Consider the following 21,239-nt stretch of genomic DNA (forward strand, 5'->3'; position numbering starts at 1 on the left):
AGGATTAGGGTGCTTCAAGAAAAACCTGGAAAGATATATAAATATATCCAAAGTGAAGCAAAAAGAACCAGAACGTTGTGCACGATGACAATAGTGCCCAATTATCAACTGTGAATGACTTAGCTATTCTCAGCAATATAGGGATCCAAGACAATTCTAAAGGATTTACAATGAAAAATGCTCTGTCCAGAAAAAAGAACTGATATTATATACTTTTTGTTTTACTTTTTATTTTTCTTGGGTTGTTTCCACCATCACCACCCCATGGGGGAGAGGGAATATGTGTTTTCTTTCACAACATGATTAATATGGAAATCTGTTCTGCATAATTGTATATGTAACTATATCAAACTGCTTACCTTCTCCATGTATTATGCTGAGGGGAAAGAGTATTTGTAACTTAAAATTTTTTAAAAATGTTTAAAATTGTTTTACACATAATTGGGGGAAATGTTTTAAGTTCTTAAATTTACTTTATTTCTAGCTCTATAATATTATGCTAAACAATAAAATGTAAATCATATTATATTATTAATACAATCTCCTACCCTATTACTGAACAAGAAAGTTTATCTGCCTCTCCAATTCTTCCTTTCCTTTAGGAAAGGGGAGAGGGAATTCATGAAATTAGCTTTTATATTAAAAGCCACCTACGTGCCAGGCATCGTGCTAAGCATTTTAAATATCATCTCATTTGGTCCCCACAACTATACTATTAAAACAATCTCCTACTCCATTACTGAACAAAATTTGTCTATAACTTTTTTTTTTCTATTGAAGGGAAAACAAATGGAAGTGGGGAGATACTTGGTAGGGTTCAGTTCCTCCTCAAATCAGTCTATTCTGCAGAAAAAATCTGCGTGTCCCCATTGACCAAATCCTAGCTCCCTCCCCCCAACCCTTGGCAACCTCTCCATGAATAGAAGTGTGAGGATTTAGTCTTCTAAAACCCGGAGTTTGATTGAATGTTGCGAAAGTATAAAGACAAGCTTGGTCCTGAAGAAAAAATCCGATAAAACACACATACACCCGCCCTGCCCGCTTCCATCCTCTTCCTTTGTGGGGGAAATGGGGGTGATCCACAGGATGGAACATTGCATATAACGTCAGATAATCTCGATGTTGATCTCTGCGGAATTTTTTTTTTTCTCTTCTTCCTCTTTTTAATTTTTTTTAATTTTTCAATACAAGGAAGGGTTCAGGCGTGAGAATCTCGGAGGTATAAAATTATATCCAATATATATAGCCAAGATCCTGGAATTGCCCCCACTCCCCACCTCACTCCACTAAAACTCGCGCAGGACTGACTCAGCGTCTAAGAATGAAAAGAGCATCAGAGTCCAGCCGGCAGAGCAGCGGAGCTGGGGAAGCCTCCAGGCAACTCTCAAAGGCAGAGACGGAGCAGAAGAGGCCACGCCCCCAGGCCTGACGTCAGCCCACTCGTGCTCCGTTTCGGCAGAGCCGAGAAAAGAAAAGGCTTAAGCTGCGGGCTTCGGAGTGATAGCCCACAAAGGGAGCGCTCGGCAGACAATGCTGTCAGCCCCAGAATGAAGCTGCCTTGGATGGTTGCATGGACGCCTTCCCTCCTCCTCCTTTCCTGCCTCCAGATCTCGGGTAAGGCTGTCCCAGCGCGCCACCCTTCACCCCTAGCTCCTTGGACAGGGTTCTCCTACCTCCTTTGCCCCCCAAAACATAGAGCCCCAAGGGTGGGAGGCTGTAGTCCACACTCAGCACAGAAGCTGAAGGTTTGCCAGCCTGATTCTCACCCAGAGAACAACACTGAGCAGCTTCGAGGAATCTAATGGGACTTTGAATTCTTCATCCCTCAAGGAACCGGGAAAGATTACGGTTCGTTTGAGGCGGCAGGTAGAGGAAAATGCTCTGTTGTCCTCTCCACTTAACCCCACATCCAGCCTGACCACAGCTCTGCTTGGACGCTAGCAAGTCTCAACAGATTTGCTTGTGTGCTTTTCGTGGAATTTGCATGAGTACAAACAAACTGAATTCAGTAACTGTAACTGTGACTTGTAACAGTAACTGTGTCTAGATCCTCATTTTCCCCCTCTCTATTCACTTCCAACCATTTCTGCCTCCCCTACTCCGCGTCCATCTAGCCCTGCCTTTCTCAAAGTCCTTCCCCGAAGATGACCCTGACTCTTCCTTTCCCCAGTTTACCCCTAATAAGACCCAACCTCTTCATAATCCCTTATCCCTCTTACATACATACATACAGGATTGCCATGGTGAATCACTTGGCCCTGATTCATGAGTCAGTTGTACCTTCCCCAACACAGACCCATTCCCCTTGCTCCTAAGAGTTTCTCCAATGTGAACTAGTAAATCCTGAAGAGGAGAAAAGAGACTATAAACAGAGTTTCTAGTGAGCAAAGAAGGGCAGGTCTTTTTTTTTTTTTAACATAACCAAACAAATTCAGTTACTTACCCAGATCATAATTTCCTAAACTGTTTTGATATACCCTAGTGCCCCCCCCATGACCTAAGTAGTTCTCTTGGAAAACTTCAATAGTCATGACACTTTCCTCTCTAAAAATTAACAGTGAACATGTGTTTATAAAAATATTTATTATCTTTATGAAAATAGATTTCATGTGTCTTCTTCTTTCCAAAACATTACTGCCTTCCCCTTTCCCCAACTAGTATTCCTAGGTGCTGTCAGTTTGTTCCCTGGTCAAATATCAGCTTGTAATTCTGTAATCAGAGGACACAGAATTTCAAATCTTGCCTCTTATACTTACTAACTGTGTGACTTTGAGCAGATTGGTTTCTTCATCTGCAGAATAAAGAGATTAGGCTGAGAGGAGGGCCTCTTAGGTATCTTTCAGCTATAATTATCATCTCTAAACTCAAAAATTCTGATTCAGTTTTTCTAGAGATTTAAAAGGAAAGACATTGAAAAAATGATCAAGAAATGAGATTTGTCAAAGGAGATGATGCAAACAAAATAGTTTCCCTTGTCAGAGAGAGAGACTAAAACTGAAACCTAAAAGGACAGAAAAAAATGTATTTTCAAAAGAGACTGAGAGTGATACGGCATTAAATCATAAATATCAGAGGTGCATTTTTTTTCTTTTTGATTTGATTTTTTGGTGCAGCATAATAATTGTGGAAATATGTATAGAAGAATTGCATGTTTAATATACACTGGATTATTTGTATCTAGGGGAGGTAGTAGGAGAAAGGGAGGGAAAAAATTTTGGAACACAAAATTTTGCAAGGGTGAATGTTGAAAATTATCTATGCATATGTTTTGAAAATAAACAGCTTTAATAATATTTAAAAAGATACAGTACAAAAAATAATTTAATTTTTAAAATTCCAGATTTACCGTTTATATTCAAGTGATTTTCAACAAAAATTGTTAAGAAGAATAAGATATAGAATGAGTCGAGGAAGAACTGCTTTTCAGTATTGAGGACTCTGTTCATATCATATAATTTGAATTTGTAGTAGACTTAATCAGCAAAGTTCTATGGTGTTCCCTATTATCATTCAGCAACATTAGAGTGAGAACAGAAAAGTCCCTTGAAAGAGACGATACAGAATTGTCAAGGGATGAGGCAAAAGTCAAGAGTATAGTTATTGGAAAAGAAAGGAAGGTATATGGTGATAGATTAATTTTAGGGTCAAAACTCCAAAAGGCAGAAAGTGAAAACAGAACAAATCTGAGGGAACAGACATGTAGAGAGAAGGGACTAGGGAAAAAGAGGTCCAGTATGAAAAAAAAATGAGAGGGAAAAAAAACTAAAATTAGCAAAGAGAATTTTAGAATTAAAGACTTTGAAAGCATCATAGTTATGAATGATGATAAAAGTGAAGTATAACCCATGGACAAGTTTCCCACAAGACTCTGAGTTCACATGGACCAGGCTTGATGTAAAAGATAATTTTCTTTCGTTAGCTTATCTCCCCCAGCCACCATTGGAGTTACAGAAAATCTAAGGCATCCCTATCTTTGTAGAAGTAGTAAAGATAAACAAGATCTCCATCTCTTTAGAAGTAGGCAGAGTAACAATTTTAAGTATCTGACTTTTCATTTCACACTGCAGAGAGTAAATAATATGCAAAAAACTCAAAAGAATCAATAAAATTAAAAAAAAAAAACAGACATCACCTAGCTACCTAGCTGTCCCCTTGTGTTCTGCAAGAATGTTTCAGAAGACCTAAGTGTACAAAACATTGTTCATAAAAATATTAATTATTTGACCATTAAAATATTCCTTCTTTTTCTAATCATATTTCTTTATGATACAGTCTCTTTTATATATTTCAATCAAATCAATATATTACAATAGAGTGCAGAAACAGAGAATTCAGTTGTCTTCTGTTAAGTCAAACATTAGAATTGAAAAAATGTATAAAGGAATGCTTTTTTTGTCTTAAAAATAGAGTTAATTTTCATAAAATGTTATAGTAACATAATGATAAGACTAGTATTTAAGTGAATAAACAAAGATTTTTTAAAAAATAAATAAGTGTTAAAGATGAAAGGGATATCGAAGCAGAACTGTTAATTGTCTGTTCCAGGGATTCTTAATCTTGTTTGTGCCATGGACCCTCTGGCAAGTCTGAGGAAGCCCCATGGATCCCTTCTTAGAATCACACTTAAATGCATAAAATAATATGTGTGGGGTTTCAAAGGAAATTAAATTTATTTAAATACCTATCAAAAGTATATTTTTTGTATGTAGTGAGAAGAAAAAATAAAAAGGCTTATTTCCAAAACCCAACTCTGACTCCTAGTTATTTATCCCTGGGGAAATCACATAAGACCACTGGGCCTCAGTTTGCTCATCTGTAAAAGGAGGAAGTTAAGACTAGATCAGAGGTTCTGAATATTTTTGGTGCTGTGGACTTATGTAGCAATCTGGTGAAGCCAATGGACCTCTTCTTAGAATGCTATCTTTAAATGCATAAAATAAAATTCACAAGATCACAAAGGAAAACTTATTTTAAAATAACTACTCAAATGTGTTGTTTTGAAAAAATTTTCTAAGGTTCTTACTCCCAAGGTTAAGAATCCCTGAATTAGGTGATTTTGAAACCATGCAGGACCCATCACCATCTGCTCTTCCTGTATTGAATCATTTCAAAGGAATCTTCTATTACATAGGCATTTTTATAACAGCAGGGCAAAGGAAAGAGAAGGTACCAGAAATCTCCACCTAAAGAGGCTTGGCATAGGACAGGGAGAGGTCCAGTAAAGGTAGGAAAAGGACAAAACCCCTCCCAAAGAGGAGGACCAAGATGATTGCAAAAGCAGATTCTTTTCCCTTGGGAACTGCTAGACATCAAAGATATTATAGTCTACAAAGCATTAGCAGTATCTCAGCCTAGTGCAGACTGATGGCACCAGTCTTGACTCCCCAGGATTCCACCCTCCAGTTTGGGATACAGACAACAATTTATGTCAACTCCAGGTGAATGGAAGGGGCTTCATCCTTGTCCCTAAAGAGCCCCTTCAGGACCTCCTGCATGCTCTGGGTCCATTTCGGGAACACATGGCAACTCCAAAAAAACAAGTTCAGGAGACCTCTTTAACATTGCTTAACATCTCAGGAGCCAAAAAGCCTCAGAAAGATCTGGAGTTGTCACTTTGTCCACACTCTTGCTCCCAGACCTTTTCAGGAAGAATCGTTCTTCAGAATTCTCTGGGAAAAGAGAATCATCTCCCTTATCATATATTCTAGTGAGGAAGTTGTTTGTAATACTTAACCTAAATTTTTATGTTTCTCCAGTTGTTATTCAATCATTTTCAGTCATGTCCAACTTTTTATTGAGGGAGATTCAGAATTTCTCCTTTCTTTCAATATTCTAACTTTAAGTTCAGATTATTTTGAAGGATATTACTGGTAATGAGATTGTATTAATGCTCCTCATCTTGGTCAGACACCACCTACCTTCACAAGGAATTTAATCTAAGGTAGGAAAGCCCATTGTGTTCTACTCATTGTAGAAACAGATCCTTCTGTCTAGTTAGCCTAGGGTTTTGAGTGGTAGTCTGGGTAGAGAAAATTTCTCTGTCCAAGGATGACATGATATCACTAGCAGCCCCTCATTGCTTCATAGGATATATAAATTATGAGCCTGCCACCATAATTGTCTTTGGTTTAAGAGCGATGGCCAAATGAGCATCCTTTTATTAATAATCTACTGGCCTTATTAATAAAATGATTAAATTACCCAGAAACAATGTTTCCATAACCTTCTTAAACATCATATCAAAACCCTTTTGGGGGTTTTCTTGGCAAAGTTACTGGAGTGGGTTGATGAGGAAACTGGAGCAAAAAGGTTTAAGTGATTTGCCCAGTATCACACAAATAGAAAATGCCTGAGGCCCGGTTTTAACTCATGAATATGAGTCTTCCTGACTCCAGGCCCAGTGCTCTATCCATTACACCACCTACTTGCCCCAGTGTGTTCCCAATAAAAATAGAAAATAGCCATCCATTTGTACCACAGGAAATAGCTTAGTACAGTAAGGACACTGGATTGGGAGTTGGGAGACATCAGATTGATTCCCAATAGTGTTACTACATTTCTCTGTGACATTAGTCAACTCACATTCCCCTGCCCTGAGTATTCCCTCATCTGTTAATGAGGGAGTTGGACTAGATAATGTCTAAAATGCCTTCTTGCTATAAAATTTTATAATCCTAGCAGGACTAAGCAGCAGAGGTGTGTGCACAATAGGAGGACTACATTTACCTGAGTGGTCACAGGCCTGCTTCACCAGGGGTCACCATTTCCTTGTCTGTGAAACATCAGTCTGTTATCTCTCTGTCTTTCTGATCCAAAGGTGCTACTGCTTCTGTGGAGATGCTCTCAACCATATCAGTGCCTGAGCTGCCTGGCCCTTCCTCTCCCAATAAGATACAGCTATCTAGTCCCAAAAATGTCAGCTTTAAAGCCATCCTTTTCTCCCACATCCTCCAATGGGAACCAGGCCAGAATCAGAACGATAACATCTCCTATGAAGTGCAGTACATGAGGTAAGACTATGGATTGAAAATTGGAATGATGGGATCATCTGAGTCTCTATTCCATTTCCTCTTGTCCTACATCCCCAAACATACACATAGAACATGTATTTTGTTAAGTGAGATTAAGAGAACAGAATGGATAGTGTCACAGAATATAAAGAGATCTGGACTCGAAGGGAATCCTGGGTTTAAATTCTGCTTTTACTGTTTATTAGTCAGATGACTTTGGGCAGGCCAAATGATTGCTCTGTGCCTCAGTTTCCCTGTTATGAATATGAGGATAATATTATTTGCTTTAACTCCCAGAGTTGGTGTGAGGAAAGAATTTTGTAGAGAAGCAAAATGACCCAAAGATCAGGATACTCCATGTTCATTCAAAGGACTTAGGTTCTAAATATTGACCTTTAATTGTTTTGTAATATCAGTCAAGTCACTTAACCACTTTAAGCCTCAGTTTCCTGAATTTTATAATGAAGAGTGGGGAAGTAAAAAAAAAAAAAAAAGAAAGAAAGAAAAGAAAAGAAAAGAAAGGCACTTATTAAGCAAACTTTTAAAATATTATCTCATTTGATCTTTACAACAATCCTGAGAGTTAGGTACTGTTTTTATTCCCATTTTACAGTTGTGGAAACTAAAACAGAACTTTAGTGACTTGCCCAGGATCACTAATAAGTGTCTTAGGCTGGATTTGAATTCAGATTTTCCTAACTCCAGTCCACTGATTGGACTAGATGGCCTCTAAGGTCCCTTCCAGTTTTAATCTTGTAAACCTATGACAGATCTTAACATGGGTCATAGAAATTCTCTCCATGATACCACTGGAAGAATAGCTCTTGAATCTACCAGTTGCCTAGCACTGTTGCTGTGCTGAAGGAGCATTAAGTTAGGCCTCTGTTACCATGGCCTTTGTGGCATCCTTGAAGAGTCAAATCAAAAACCTGTGAAATTGTCTGAGACAAGCACATGGTAAATGGTTAACACTGATTGCACAATAGACATACAAGTAATAATTATGAGGACTCACATTGATAGAGGGCCTTAAATTCCACCAAGCCCAGCGACTGGCACATAGTAAGTGTTTAATAAATATTGTCTATTGATGAATCAATCAGTTGATTGTCTCATTGGAGTGGGGAAGCAATCCTATGAGAGAAAGAAGAATGAATACAAGGTATAATAATCATAAGATTGTAAGCTTCTTGAGGGCAGAGAGAAAACGTCTTTTGCTTCTTTTTGTATCTCCAACCCTTCGCACAATGTCTGGCACATAATAAATGCTTAATAAAAGTTTATTGAATTTAATTGGACATATAAGACTTGGCTGACTGACTGGTCACCCCAAGACACTAAGGATGGGGAGCCCCAGACTGAAAGAAGGGGACAAGTCTGGAGGGAATTCCATTATAGGGAGGAAACCCAGATTAAGGGAGATCCTTCTCCCCACAGGCAGGAACCAAACTGTGGGATCTGTCATAATGTGGGGGAGAAGAAAAGGGTTTGGGAATCAGAAAAAACTGGGAGGGAAATCACAGAGGGAATCCCATAGACCAATGGAGAATCCTTGAAGTAAGGAAGAAAGAGTCCAAAGGAGCTACTACTCAGAGTAAGGAGGATACTTAATTCATACTAGGTTCCTCCTATGGTTCCTTATCCCCCAGCTATCATCACAGTTCCAAATTCATACTTCTTCTTGAAAACCCTTTAATATTTCCTTCCCAGGTATGGGGACTCCTGGTATCCTGTTCCCAACTGCACCAGGACACCACATCTTTTCTGTGATTTGACCCTGCCAACCCTGGACCTTGAAGACAAGAGCTACTATGCCCAAGTAAGGGCTATTGCTGGTGATCAAAAGTCTAACTGGAGCAGAACCAGTACTCGGTTCTCTAAAGATGACGGTACTTTTCTTACCCTTGGCCTAAATATATTCCTACCAGGAGCCCAAATTTGAGCTCTTCTCTGTTCCACTATCCCAAACCTTTCTCAAATCCCCCACCAAGTAGAACAGAGGGATGGGATGGTCTTAGAAAGCTATCTTTAAGAGAAAATCATGCCAAAATAATTCAGGTTTGAGAGAGGAATGGGGGTTAGTTATTCCAGGAAAAAAATGGGTTATGAGGAGATAAAGAAACAAATTTTAAGCCAATGAAGTAGCATGACACAGAGAGAATAAATAGCCTAGCACTGGAATTCATTCATTCCTTCAACAAACACAATATCTAATTAGAATTTCAGAGCTGGCTAGGAACTTAAGGATCTATAGCTTTTGTTATGTTTGAGATACTATGGGAGGTGATGTTGCTGTTGTTCAGTCTTCCAACTCTTTGTGACCCCATTTGAGGTTTTCTTGGCAAAAATACTAGAGTGGTTTGCCATTTTCAATTCATTTTACAGATGAGGAAACTGGGGCAAATAGGGTTAACTTTTAAGGACCTTTCTAGCCTAATAATGTCATGATTCTTCCTCTTGCTTCCAGTAATTCTTAAGATAAAAGATCTGGAGCTATGGTCTAGTGGCAGCACTATCCTGGGGAAAATCATTCCTGTGAGGCCCCCAAGATCCACTGAAAACATTTCTTATGAAAATCTCTTCAAACACTTCCGGGCATATAATCTTTCCATCACCAGGATATTAGAAAATAACAAGGTAAGGAGATCCCAAAGAAAAGGGGTAGAGATGGTATTCCTGAGGGATGGCTATAGCCAGTAAACATTGAATCCTGTCTTTAAAAACTCATTGTGGAAGTAGCAAAAAGATCATTTGTCCAGTGGCCTAGGAGTGGGAGTGAGGGACCAATTGGAGGTAGGGAACTGGTCCCTGCCCATTTGTGCTTTTTTCATTTGCCATAGTGGTGGGGCAGGGAGGCAAGTCAGAGTCATTGCAGAAAGGGATCAGCAGTGGCTGGAACCCATGGACACCAGAAGTCTGACCTTCTGAAGTGGTCCTCAAATCTTATTCTTGTATCTTATAAATCTTATAGCTTTTTTAGAGGTCTTTTGTAGTCTTGGCTCCAAGAGCTTGAGCTCTAGCTTCTGAATCTTCCAAACTGAATCCCCGTTGAGGCTCCTAGCTTATATATGCTCCCTTAAAGATGTGAATCTTGTGAAACTAAACTAAGTACTAAGTACATGTACTGAACTAGAGAATTGTTAAGCACCCTGCTAAACAACCATTGTCTCTATCAATTCCACTGACTTAGCACCTTGTTTCAAGTTCTGGCCCATTACACTCAGCATCCCAACAGAGATTTAGAACAGGGAGGATCTTGGAAGTTGTTTAGTCCAGCCCAATGTCACAGAAAAGTAGTGCCAGAAAATGAAACCCAAACCTACGACACCTGCTTTCATCTGTCTCACTATTCCATATTCCCAAAAGTTATAATAATTACAGAAACTCATGGCTTTATTGATAAGTTGAAAGACAGCCTGGAACAAAAGATTGTCCCCAAACCCCACAGCTAACCTTTAGATTCTTCTTTTAGACCTTTGAAATAAACCAGCTTATAGAGAAGGAAGAATTTAACAGGTCATTCCCAGAAGGAGGAGTGTTCTGCATCAAGGTGAAACCTGTCGTCAGATCCCAGAATAATAAAGGATTATGGTCAGAGAAGAAGTGCATCACTATAACTAAGACATGTAAGTGCAGGTCAGGTGTCATACTCAGGAGTGTGGGGAATATGCTGGGGAAGGAATGGGTAGAAGAAATATGAGGTTCTCCCTTCTCCAATCTATCTTCTACTTAAGTCACAAGGTGATATCAGAAGCAAGAGTTCTTCCATGTCATTCCCTTGTTTAATAAATTTCCTATTTAACTTTGAGGTCTAATGCAAGTTACTATTTAGCATTTAAACCTCAGTTTATTTTACAGATGAGGAAACTGAGGCAAACAAGGTGACTAGCTGGGGTCACACAACTAATAAGTGACTTAGGTCAGATTTGAAATTACAAAAAATGAGCTTTCTAGACTCCAGACTTGGTATTCTGTGCTCTATGGCACCATCAAGCTGTCCTAAACAACAGAAAAGAGCAGCCCATTCATCTCATAACAGATAACCTGGTATAGTATAAGGGAGTTGGGAGACCTCAGATTGAATCCCAGTGCTACCATTTAATTTCTCTGTGACGTTAGCCAACTCACATGCCCTGCTCTGAGCATTCCCTTTACCATCTAGCCTAGAGCTGTGTTTTTTGGCTCGTTACACATGATTTCCCTTCACATACTCTCTGGTGCAGCCAGGAGATCTTTTTGCTTTTCTTGCAAGTTTCTATTCCACCTTCCATCATAGATTCCCTTTTCTCTCTAGTCCATGTCTAAAATACACTCCCCCTTTCTCCCTTAATCCAGATGTTTTCTTCAAATATCATTACAAATGCTTCTAAGTGGCACAGTGGATAGAGCTCCAGGTCTGCAATCAGTAAGACTCATCTTCTTGAGTTCAAATGTGGCCTCAGACACTTATTATCCATGTGACTCTGGACAAGTTACTTAATGCTGTTTGCCTCAGTTCCTCATCTGTAAAATGAATTAGGAGACATAGTTCTCCAAGCACAAATCAATTATAGTGATGTAGTGAGATAAAGGGCTACAGGAAAGCACAGTAATAGAGTGATAAAAATCTGGATTGATTAAGCAGGAAAGATTTCTTGGAAAATAGAAGTTTAAAGGTAGCATTGGAGGAGACGAGCCATGGAAGAAGAAAGCACCATGGCATGGAATCAGTATTAAGTGATAGTTGCCCCACAAAACCCTGAATTGCCAGTAGTTTACATGAAGTCTCCCCCAGCCCTCCAAAAGGATTAACCCTCCTGGTCCTTGCTTTAGATCTCATAGTGACTACCACCAGTATCATCTTTGCCTCACTTCTGATGGTCTGCCTTGCTGTTACCTATCTGAGTATTCGATTCTACATAAGAAAACCCAAGAAGCCGCCTGAAGTTCTGGTAAGGTCTGCTGAAATTTTGCCCCTGGGGAGAGTGATTTCACTGGCCACCTTCCCCTGGCCATTCCAGAACTGCCAACAAACTTGGAAGAATTCAAGGTTACTTATAAATCTCTAGGACTTTTAAGAGATTTAGAAAACAGTTTTTGTTTCCACAGAAGGCAAGGGTTAGAGGAGATAAGAAATGAGGAAGAGTCATGAGGAAGTCAGAGGTTTACTAAATATCATTAAAAATTTCATCATACCCCAAAGTACTAAGAAGATGCTGAGATTATGTTTTGAATTTTATTTTTTTGTTGAAATTAAGCTTTTGAGAGTTAAGCAACATCTCTGTCAGGAACCCTGACTCCTTTCTATACCTTGATTAACATCAAATAATGGCTATTCTGACTCCCTTACTACTGTGTTCACTGGCGTAATTGACTTTAGGATTGTTGGGGTTTTTTTTGGTGGGGGGGGGGGGAGTTGAGTGGGGCAGTTCATTTTTATCCAGATCTATAATGCCAATGGTTTGGGAACTTCTGATAGCTCTGCTAATGCAAGTCCCACAACTTGCATTGTCCCACAGTTTATTGCTTTAGAAAACTATCCAAGGCCATAGCTAATTTATATTGAAACTCCACTGGAATCCAGGTAACCTTACTTCAAGATCAACTCTCAATCAATCAATCAACAAGTATTTATTAAATGCCTACTATGTGCCAGACATTGGAGATACTATTACAAAGAATGAAATAATCCTTATTCCCTAGGAATTCATTCTTCACTAAGTTTATCCAGCTATATATGTTGTCTCCCAAGAGACTGATGGATTTTGGAAAGTTAAAAAACCATTGAATCTACGTGGTGCTTCCTGAAAGCAGGCAGGAGGAATTCCATAGTCTAGAAAGTAGGAGAGATTTCATGAGAGGATGTGAGGTTGTCAGGAAGAAAAGCATGTCTCTACTCTGGCCAGGAGATGAAAAGGTGAGATTGAAAATTATTTAGAGAGAAACTGGCCAAGAGATGAAAAGAAGAGACTGAAAATTATTTAGAAAGAAAAACTAATTTTCTGTCAACAAAGGAACCAAGAGGAAGGAAATGAGATAATGAACTTTGTATACCCCAGACTGCTAAAGCTTCTTTACCCTGAATGAAGTCAAATTTAATTTCCTGCAGTAGGACTCAATGATAGAGTTTAGTGAATACCAGTAGGGCAGCAGGATATGGGAGGAAAGGGGAAAGGACTTAGAATCCAGGTGAAAATTTTAGCTTTTCCACTAAAGTTCCTGCTAGGTCTGACATTCTGGATAGACATGTTCAAAATACATTTAGCTTAGAAAAGCTCTTTCCTGGATCTAACATAATTACCTCTTGTTATACTGTAGAATTATTTCTTCTTTCTAAACCCTTTCATAGAATTTCATACTGAAAGAAATCTTAGAGATCATTGAGTCTCAACTCTTCACTTTTCAGACGAGGAAGCAGAAGTCTGGAGACACTAAATGATTTGGCCAAAATTTCTCAACTACAAAGTTTTAGGACTAAAATACCAGCCTGGGTTTCCTGACTCCAGAATCTGCGTTATTTTTTCAACATTGGTTAGAAAAATTAAAATGAGCTAAAGTTGTTCTTCAGTAGGCCAAATACAGCCCACTTTCTGAGACTGACATAGGCACCAAATGTTGGGGTTCGGTCATGTCATGAATTCACAATGATTTTTCTCTTTGGCAAAAACTACACTTGTTTATGAGAAGAGGTTACAGACAAAATGAAGAGTGGTAAATATGAAATAGATTTGGGAGAGCATACAGTTAACAATGGAAAAGTCAAGTTCCCTAGTGGAACTCACAATTAACTAGGAGAAAGGGAATATGCCATGAGGCATATATACCATTGACTGTCAGGGTAATTCCTAAAAAGGATTTAGCACCCTAAAAGAGTTAATTTATATTATATATTATATTATATTATATATAATTATATATTATAGCAAAGAGAAAAATGCCATGAAACATGGGGAAGAGGTAAAAAGAAAGACACAACAAAGCAGAACACCATGATAGGCTAACCCAAAAGGAATTGAGCAAAGATGGCATGGGCCATGGACAAATTTATAGGAGAAATTTAACCTCCAGGTTTGGCCATAACTTGGCTTTTTGATTGGACCCAATAAGGTGCGGTCACCCAAGACCTCCACGGGGGTGGGACTGTAATGTAGAATAGATCTCCATCAATGCCCTTCCCTACTAGACTCAGGGAGTAATCTTATCTCTACCATCAGGATTTCTCTGCCAACCCCACCTAGTTATCCAGAAACTCATCACATTTCTAGATACAACCTGTGGGGATACTGTTACAAAGAATGAAATAATCCTTATTCCCTAGGACTGAAGGAAGTAGTGACTACTGAAGTAGTCACTTACTGAAACAAAACTTTTCCTTATTGTTTGACTTCCTCCTAATCCTTACCATCCTATTCCTCCCTAGGCCTCCCTTGCCAACCAAAAATATTCTGGCATCCTGAGCAAAGAACATTTCAAAGTGAACCAGGATGTCATCCACCCCCTCGATGAGGCAGCCTTTCCCAAGGTATCCCCGGACCTGAAGAACTCCGAACTCCATAGCAGCACTGACAGTGGCTTCAGCAGCACCAAACAGTCCCTGCAGAGTGAGGATGCTCAGTTCCTCCTCCCAGGCCTAGACCCCACGGCAGGGGGAACCCAGAGGGAAAAAGGGTCCCAACAGCCAACGGGCAGCCTCAGCACCAGCACCATCAGTGCCGACAGTGGTATTTACTTGCATACGCTGAGTTCACAGTCTGGGCAGAAATGGAGGCGGCAGCCAGGAAGTAGGGACCGAGAGGACAGCGGTGACCCACCCCAGAATTCCACAGCAACCCCACTGGGCTCCTCTCAATGCCTCCAATACAAGAGAGGCTCCACAATTCTGGAAGACAGCAGTCCTCCTCCCAAGCTGTCTGAGGAAGAGGCTGCTGTCAGTGTAGTCTTCCAAGGCTACCTTCAGCAGTCCAAGCGCACAGGTGAAAGCCAGGAGGGGGCCAGTGATCTGGGGAAGGGCTCTTCCCCTACAGGCAGTCCAGGATACAAATGTAGCACCCACAGGGTTGTGGAGTCAGACTGGCCCCCACTGGCGCAGACCAAGGCCTATCTAAAGCAGAGCTCACCAGGCCAGAGCCTTGTGGTCCCAGAGGCTTTACCTGGCCAGTGGTCCGAGGCAACAGAGAAGTGGAGCCTCCTGAGTTTGATCAGCACTGACAATCTGGCAACATGTGAATGGAGCAACACACTGGACCTTTCTCTAGCTCCCACTTCTTCAGGGATATTGAATTCAGGCCCAATAACTTTACCTTTGATCTCCAGTTTACATATCAATGAGTGATCTGGGCTGCTCTGGAAAGCTAAGAAAGTCTTACTCAACTCCAAACACTATAGTTGATGTTAGACCAGAATGGAGAGGCCCAAGGGTTCCATGCTGGGGGCAGCAAAATATAAGCTCAGTCTTCTGCACAATCAGAAACTACCTCATCTGCCTTAAAGAAGCCTGGACCATGATAAGCCCCGACAGATGGAGACGCTTGGCTATGCATGGTCTAGGAGGGTGACAAGAATATAACACATTAACTGACATATCTCTGTGGCTACTGTCAGGACACATGTTAGAACCAGGGATCTTAAGGACCTAGCAAGTACTGAGGGAGTTAGGCAAGGATGGCTTCTTCTCCCATCAAAACCCTCTTTAAAAATGACTACTAGGTCATATAAAACAAGGAGTTTGGGAACCTCTATAGTAAAGTGTCTCACCAAAGTCACCATGAACTTGGATCTGAGGGGAAGCAAGAATAACAATGAATATGGACCATATTGCATTGGGAGTATGACTTAAGAACAAGAGTTTATTTCCTCAAATGTTTAGCTTGGGGAGAAGAGGGACAGTTTCTATAGGACAAAGAGGGTGGAAGCTAATTTTTTATCTCAGGGACAGTCAGTGCTCATAACTGGGAGGAAAAGACCAATAGGGCTTGAAGAAAAACCTAAAAGATCTCTCTCTGACCTCTTTTTTTTATCTGATCCTTTCAAACTATTGAAACTTAGAAAAATGAGGGAATCAACATGAGTCTTACTTATTATCTATGTTGACTAACATGATATATAACTTCTATCATTCTCAATTTTCTCATGTGTAAACAAGGAATAATAATGCCTATAGTACTCTCCTCACAAAGTCAACATGAGCTTGAAATAAGATAATGTGTGCAATGCATTTTGCAAATTTTAAAGTGTTTTGTAAATATTGGCTATTATTGTTGTTTTTAATATTAATAAGTATTTATAGAGGTCTCATTCCCATTCAATTTGAACATTTATTAAATAACTAACATGTATAGGGTACTATGTTCTATATTAGGTAACTATAAAGTTTAGATAAGATATAGCCTCTATTCTCAATGGTTTTCCACTATTAAGTAGCTAAGACATATATTCAGGGTATTCCAAAAGTTAATTAGTGCAGTTTAATAACATTTGGGGACCTCCTGCATAATTGAGTAATGTGGAAAAATTGAGTTTTTCTTTAGAAGATGGCAACAGGTTCAACAGGTTGAGATCCCAGGGCAAACTGGGTCATCTTTTGCATCATTTCCTACCTGGCTTTAAATCACTGAATGGGTGTTGTCTTAGATAGACTCTGGAAAGATCTTAGCTTGCTTAGTTTACCTACTCAAAAAAATAAAATAAAATTGCTGATGATGCAGATGCTCAAAGTATGGAAGTCTAAAACCAAGTAGAGAGGGAATGAGAAGCAGAATTGATTGATGGGAGCATCTTTGGGAATTGTCTGTCTTTAATGGGTCAAAATTCTGGCCCTGGACATCTGCTTCTGAAATTGTTTAGGCAGGGGCAGAAAGCCAGAGCAAAACATTCTATTTATACCATAAGGTAGTACCAAACTTGGCCTTGGCAGAGTGGATGACACTGTCAAGTAGCTCTGGTTTAATCTTAGCCTGGGCTAAAACGGAGCTCTAAACCATCCTTTGTACTCTTCAGAATCAATTTGTCACTAACCTGAAAGTTGCCAGGCCAGAAGTAAGTCAGATCTGAGGAAAGCCAGTGTCCTTCATCCAGAGACCAGACCTAACTCTTTCTATGTCTTAACAGATTTTGTATATGTCATAGACAGATGGCAGTCTGGTGAAATTGAGAATAATGCTTTTAAATGCATAAAATAAAACATGTGGGATTAAAGAAAAAACCAGTAAGATTGAAACACATTTATCAATTTTTTTTTTAATTTCCTGTACTCAAGATTAAAAACCTCTAAAGGGGAACTCCTATGATGTCTAGTGTTATCCCTAGAGAGGAAGTCACACTAAGGGATTAGAGAGTTCAGTTCTGCCCTAGACCATAGTACCAGGGCTTGCTGGTCTTGAAATCCATTCCTAAACACACACACACACACACACACACACACACACACACATACACATACACACACACCCCTCATTTTTTTATGGATCAGTGGAAAAGAGTTAGGAGAAATTTCGCTATCTCCTATTATAGCCTCCAAATCTTATTCAAGATTTTGCTCAACAATTGTTCTATGCATCAAATATTTTACCCAGAACTATAGGCCACCTCTTTTTGCTTTAATTCTACTTTAAACCACTTTCAAGATTAAATGAGATGGAAAGACTTTTACCTAGGCCTGGTTTCCCTGTTGCATGAGCATGAAAAGTATAAACTCTCTTCCAAAAGCTTGTGTGTGGGGAGAGAAACATCCCTCAATTATCTAAATGTTGAAACCTAGCCTATTTACTTTTTGGAGAAGATTCATTGAACAGAAGAAGGAATCCTAGCTAGGGAGTCAAAAAGACATAAGTTCTGGGTTAGTATAGTGGATATCACTAGAGACAGGGGCACCTGAGTTCAAATCGTGTCTTAGACACTTACCTAGCTATGGTATCCTGGATAAGTCATTTAAATCCAATTACCTCCAAAAAATAAAAAAGACATGAATTCTAATTCTAATTTCACTACTGAGTGTGACCTTAAGCAGATCAAAGACTTACCCAGCCTTTCTTGTGAGGTTGTCAGAATTTGTAAGATTGTAAGGTCTTAAAAATTAAGAAATTACAGGGAGTTTAGAGAGTATATCTTCCAACTTCCCCCATAACCCCGCCATTCTACAAAGGAGGCTCAGTTCACCTGCTACAGATACTCAACTATGATTTTTGGCAAGTCACTTAACCTCTTAGTCTCAGTTTCCTTATCTGTAAAATAGGGATAATAATAGCACCTATCTCTTAAAGGTTGATATGAGGATCAAATAAGATAATATTTGTAAAAATAACAATACAACATATTGGCTGGTACATGGAAGATATTATTCTTATTATGATTATTTCCTCCCACCACCTTAACTTTTGTGCCCAAAGAAACCAGGAAATGGCAACTAGACAGACTCCCCATATTTTATCCCTAGATATAATCAACCTGAAAATTCAAGTCTGGGTGAAGGGATACCTTTATCCCATATTTTCATCTCACAGGTAGTCTTGAATACTGTGAGGATCAAATGGGATAGCATATGTGAATCCCTTGGCAAACCTTAAAACTCTTATGAGGTTATAAGGAAATGGCGGAAAAATTCCAGTTAGAAGTGAGGGGATCTTTCAGATCACCAAGAAAACTTGATGGAAATTCCAAAAAGAGAATTTGAGAGTTTCCTACCCTCTAATTCCAAAATATTATCAATTTTGAGAACTTTAAGAGCATTGTTCTATTCAGGAGGAGAACATATCCAAAAATCCTTTGGAGATAATATTCCATTCCCTTAAATCTCAGCTTGAGTCCATTTCTGTTCTATTATCTGATTCTGTTTCAAGTCTTGGGTATCATGCTCAGAACTGAGCAAGAACAGGAGTACAGTACCTGTCAGTGACAAAGAACAGGGACTGTGAATATATGATAAAAAGCTTAAGGAAATAGAGGTGAAAAGCAAAAGAATATTCAAATATAATGGCAGTTTCAAACTGGAGATTGTGTTGCACCATTGTCAGAAAGAGATGCCTTATAGAGGAACAAGAGAATAAGTGGAATGAAGTTCAAGGATTTGGGATGCCTTAATTTGAAAGTGAGAAAACCATAAGACAATTTAATTACTCCAGGTTTCTTCACAGGTTAAATAAGAATATTAGACTCCAGAGATACCACTAGCAAGGAGCAAACTGGGTTTTATCCCAAAGCACTGACATTGAGAAAAGCAAGCTTTCTCCCCATGATACCTCACCTTGTGGTCCTCTACTGACCCCTGACCACTACCCATCAGAATTCCCTGACTCAGATCTGTTTCTCCCCCAGTTTCTTATTTGTGAAGACAGGGTTAGCACCCTGGATGCCTTAGAATCAGCCAGAGTCAAGATAAGCAAAAGTCCTTGATCTTTATTCTTGGTCTTTAGGAGTAGAAGTGAACAAGATGGATGCAGGATCTCCATGACCTTCCTTCTTTTTGTCTACCACTAAAGTGACTCTGGCTTATCTTACTCCACCTCCTAATCCTTCCCACAATTCTCTGTATACACCAAAAGATTGAACCAATACAGAATAGTGGGAAAGGCCATTTTCCAAGCATATGCTAATAGAATATTTTCCAATTGGTAATTAGTTTAAGTGCTCGGTTGTCTGACCTCAGTGCATCAACTCAGAGTTTCAGCCCTTTATATCTCCCCTTTTCTTTTGTTTTAGAACCCAGATGGTCACACCCTCCCTAACTTCTCAGGAAAAGAGGTGAAAACACCAAAAAGGAGGTGATCACGCCCTCCCTGACATCTCAGGAAGGGAGATGAAAAGCACCAAAGGGAAGTGGGGATTGCTAGTGGGTTTATGGGCTGAAGGGTCTTATTAGAAACAGGTATGCACAAACCCATCAGCATGGGAGATATTACACAAGCATATAGCAATAACGCACAGGCTATTAGTGATGACTCTCCCCACAACCAGTACAAGCTCAATGTGGTGTAACAAATATGAATCGTACACGCAAGTAGTGGCATAACAAAAAATATAAATCAACATGGTGGTGTAAAAGATTTCCAGAAGTCCTAGAAGGAAGGTAAACAACAGTCACACATATGTCTTCTTCAGTAGCCAAGAGATAGTCCAAAAGCAATCTATTGTCCATTGCTTCACGTGTCAGGGAATCCAATGATTCCCCACAAATTATTGAAGTCCTGCAACAGTCTTTTTATGTCTTAGGGAATACAAATATTCCTGGAGATTTTGAACTCCTGCAACAGTCTTATCATTTCTCAGAGAATCTAATGATACCTGAGGGTTTTCAAGTCCTATAACAGTCTTATCATGTCTCAGAGAATCTAATGATTCCTGAGGGTTTTCAAGTCCTACAGCAGTCTTATCATGTCTCAGAGAATCCAATAATTCCTGAGGGTTTTCAAGTCCTACAACAATCTTGTCATGTCTTAGGGATTCTAATGATTCTTGAGGGTTTTGAAGTCCAACAATTTTTTATATCCATGAGTCAAACACCATAACTGCCATGCTCTTTCAGTTGTGGGCACAGTCAGTGATGGAACTACCCAATGTTTCTTGGGTCTTCTCCTTTGTTTCAAGGATGTGCTCCATCTCCTCTGATGGACAAGGTGAATACGGCTTGTTGGCACCCATCTGATCCCTTCTCCATCTGTAGAGATACAAGCAAATCCTCTCCCCCACACAGTTAACCTATCTGGTCCCTTCCATTCACCACTTTCTGGGTCTCTCCACATCACCTGGCAATTATCTAAAGATAGTGGAGCTGCTCGCACTGGAGACTGCCCTTCCAGTGGGTTATAAAACCTGTGTGCCAGAGCCAGCATATCTTTGTCAAATATCAAGAAGTTAATAGCATAAAGAGATACATTTTGAAGTTCTCTCGAGTTACCTGTGGCTCCCCCTTTCTTTTGTTTTTGGAGGAGCATCTTAATGTCTCCATTTCTCGTCTCTACTATTGCCTGTCCTTGAGGATTAGAGGGTATGCCAGTCGTGTGTAAAATCTTATACTGTGCACAAAAGTGTGCAAAATGTTTAGAAGTGTAAGCAGGACCATTGTCTGTTTTTATTGCTTGTGGCACACCCATAATGGCAAATGCTTGTATAAGGAATTGAGTGACCACTCGGACTGTCTCTTTTGCTGCTGGTATTGCAAAAGTGAATCCTGAAAAGGTGTCTACATGGATAAACATAGATAAAAGACAGACAACCAAAAGATTTATAACGGGTCACATCTATTTCCCAAATTTCATT

The 21,239-nt window shown here is 39.5% G+C and overlaps 1 protein-coding gene across 2 annotated transcripts; it reads left to right on the top strand.

Moving 5' to 3' along the window:
• Positions 1–1,443: 1,443 nt before the first annotated feature.
• On the top strand, positions 1,444–17,209 carry IL10RA (interleukin 10 receptor subunit alpha). Of its 2 annotated transcripts, XM_012544980.3 has the most exons (7): positions 1,444–1,614; positions 6,818–7,010; positions 8,721–8,899; positions 9,478–9,647; positions 10,483–10,636; positions 11,823–11,941; positions 14,410–17,209. In XM_012544980.3, the coding sequence occupies exons 1-7, from the start codon at positions 1,548–1,550 to the stop codon at positions 15,319–15,321; spliced, it is 1,794 nt and encodes a 597-aa protein (XP_012400434.1). In that variant the 5' UTR covers positions 1,444–1,547; the 3' UTR covers positions 15,322–17,209. The 2 variants fall into 2 exon arrangements, with proteins under 2 accessions (XP_012400434.1, XP_023355189.1); XM_023499421.2 differs by lacking the exons at positions 9,478–9,647; positions 10,483–10,636.
• The last annotated feature ends 4,030 nt before the right edge of the window (positions 17,210–21,239 follow it).

This window comes from Sarcophilus harrisii, chromosome 3, assembly GCF_902635505.1.
Source record: "Sarcophilus harrisii chromosome 3, mSarHar1.11, whole genome shotgun sequence".
Lineage (NCBI taxonomy): Eukaryota > Metazoa > Chordata > Mammalia > Dasyuromorphia > Dasyuridae > Sarcophilus > Sarcophilus harrisii.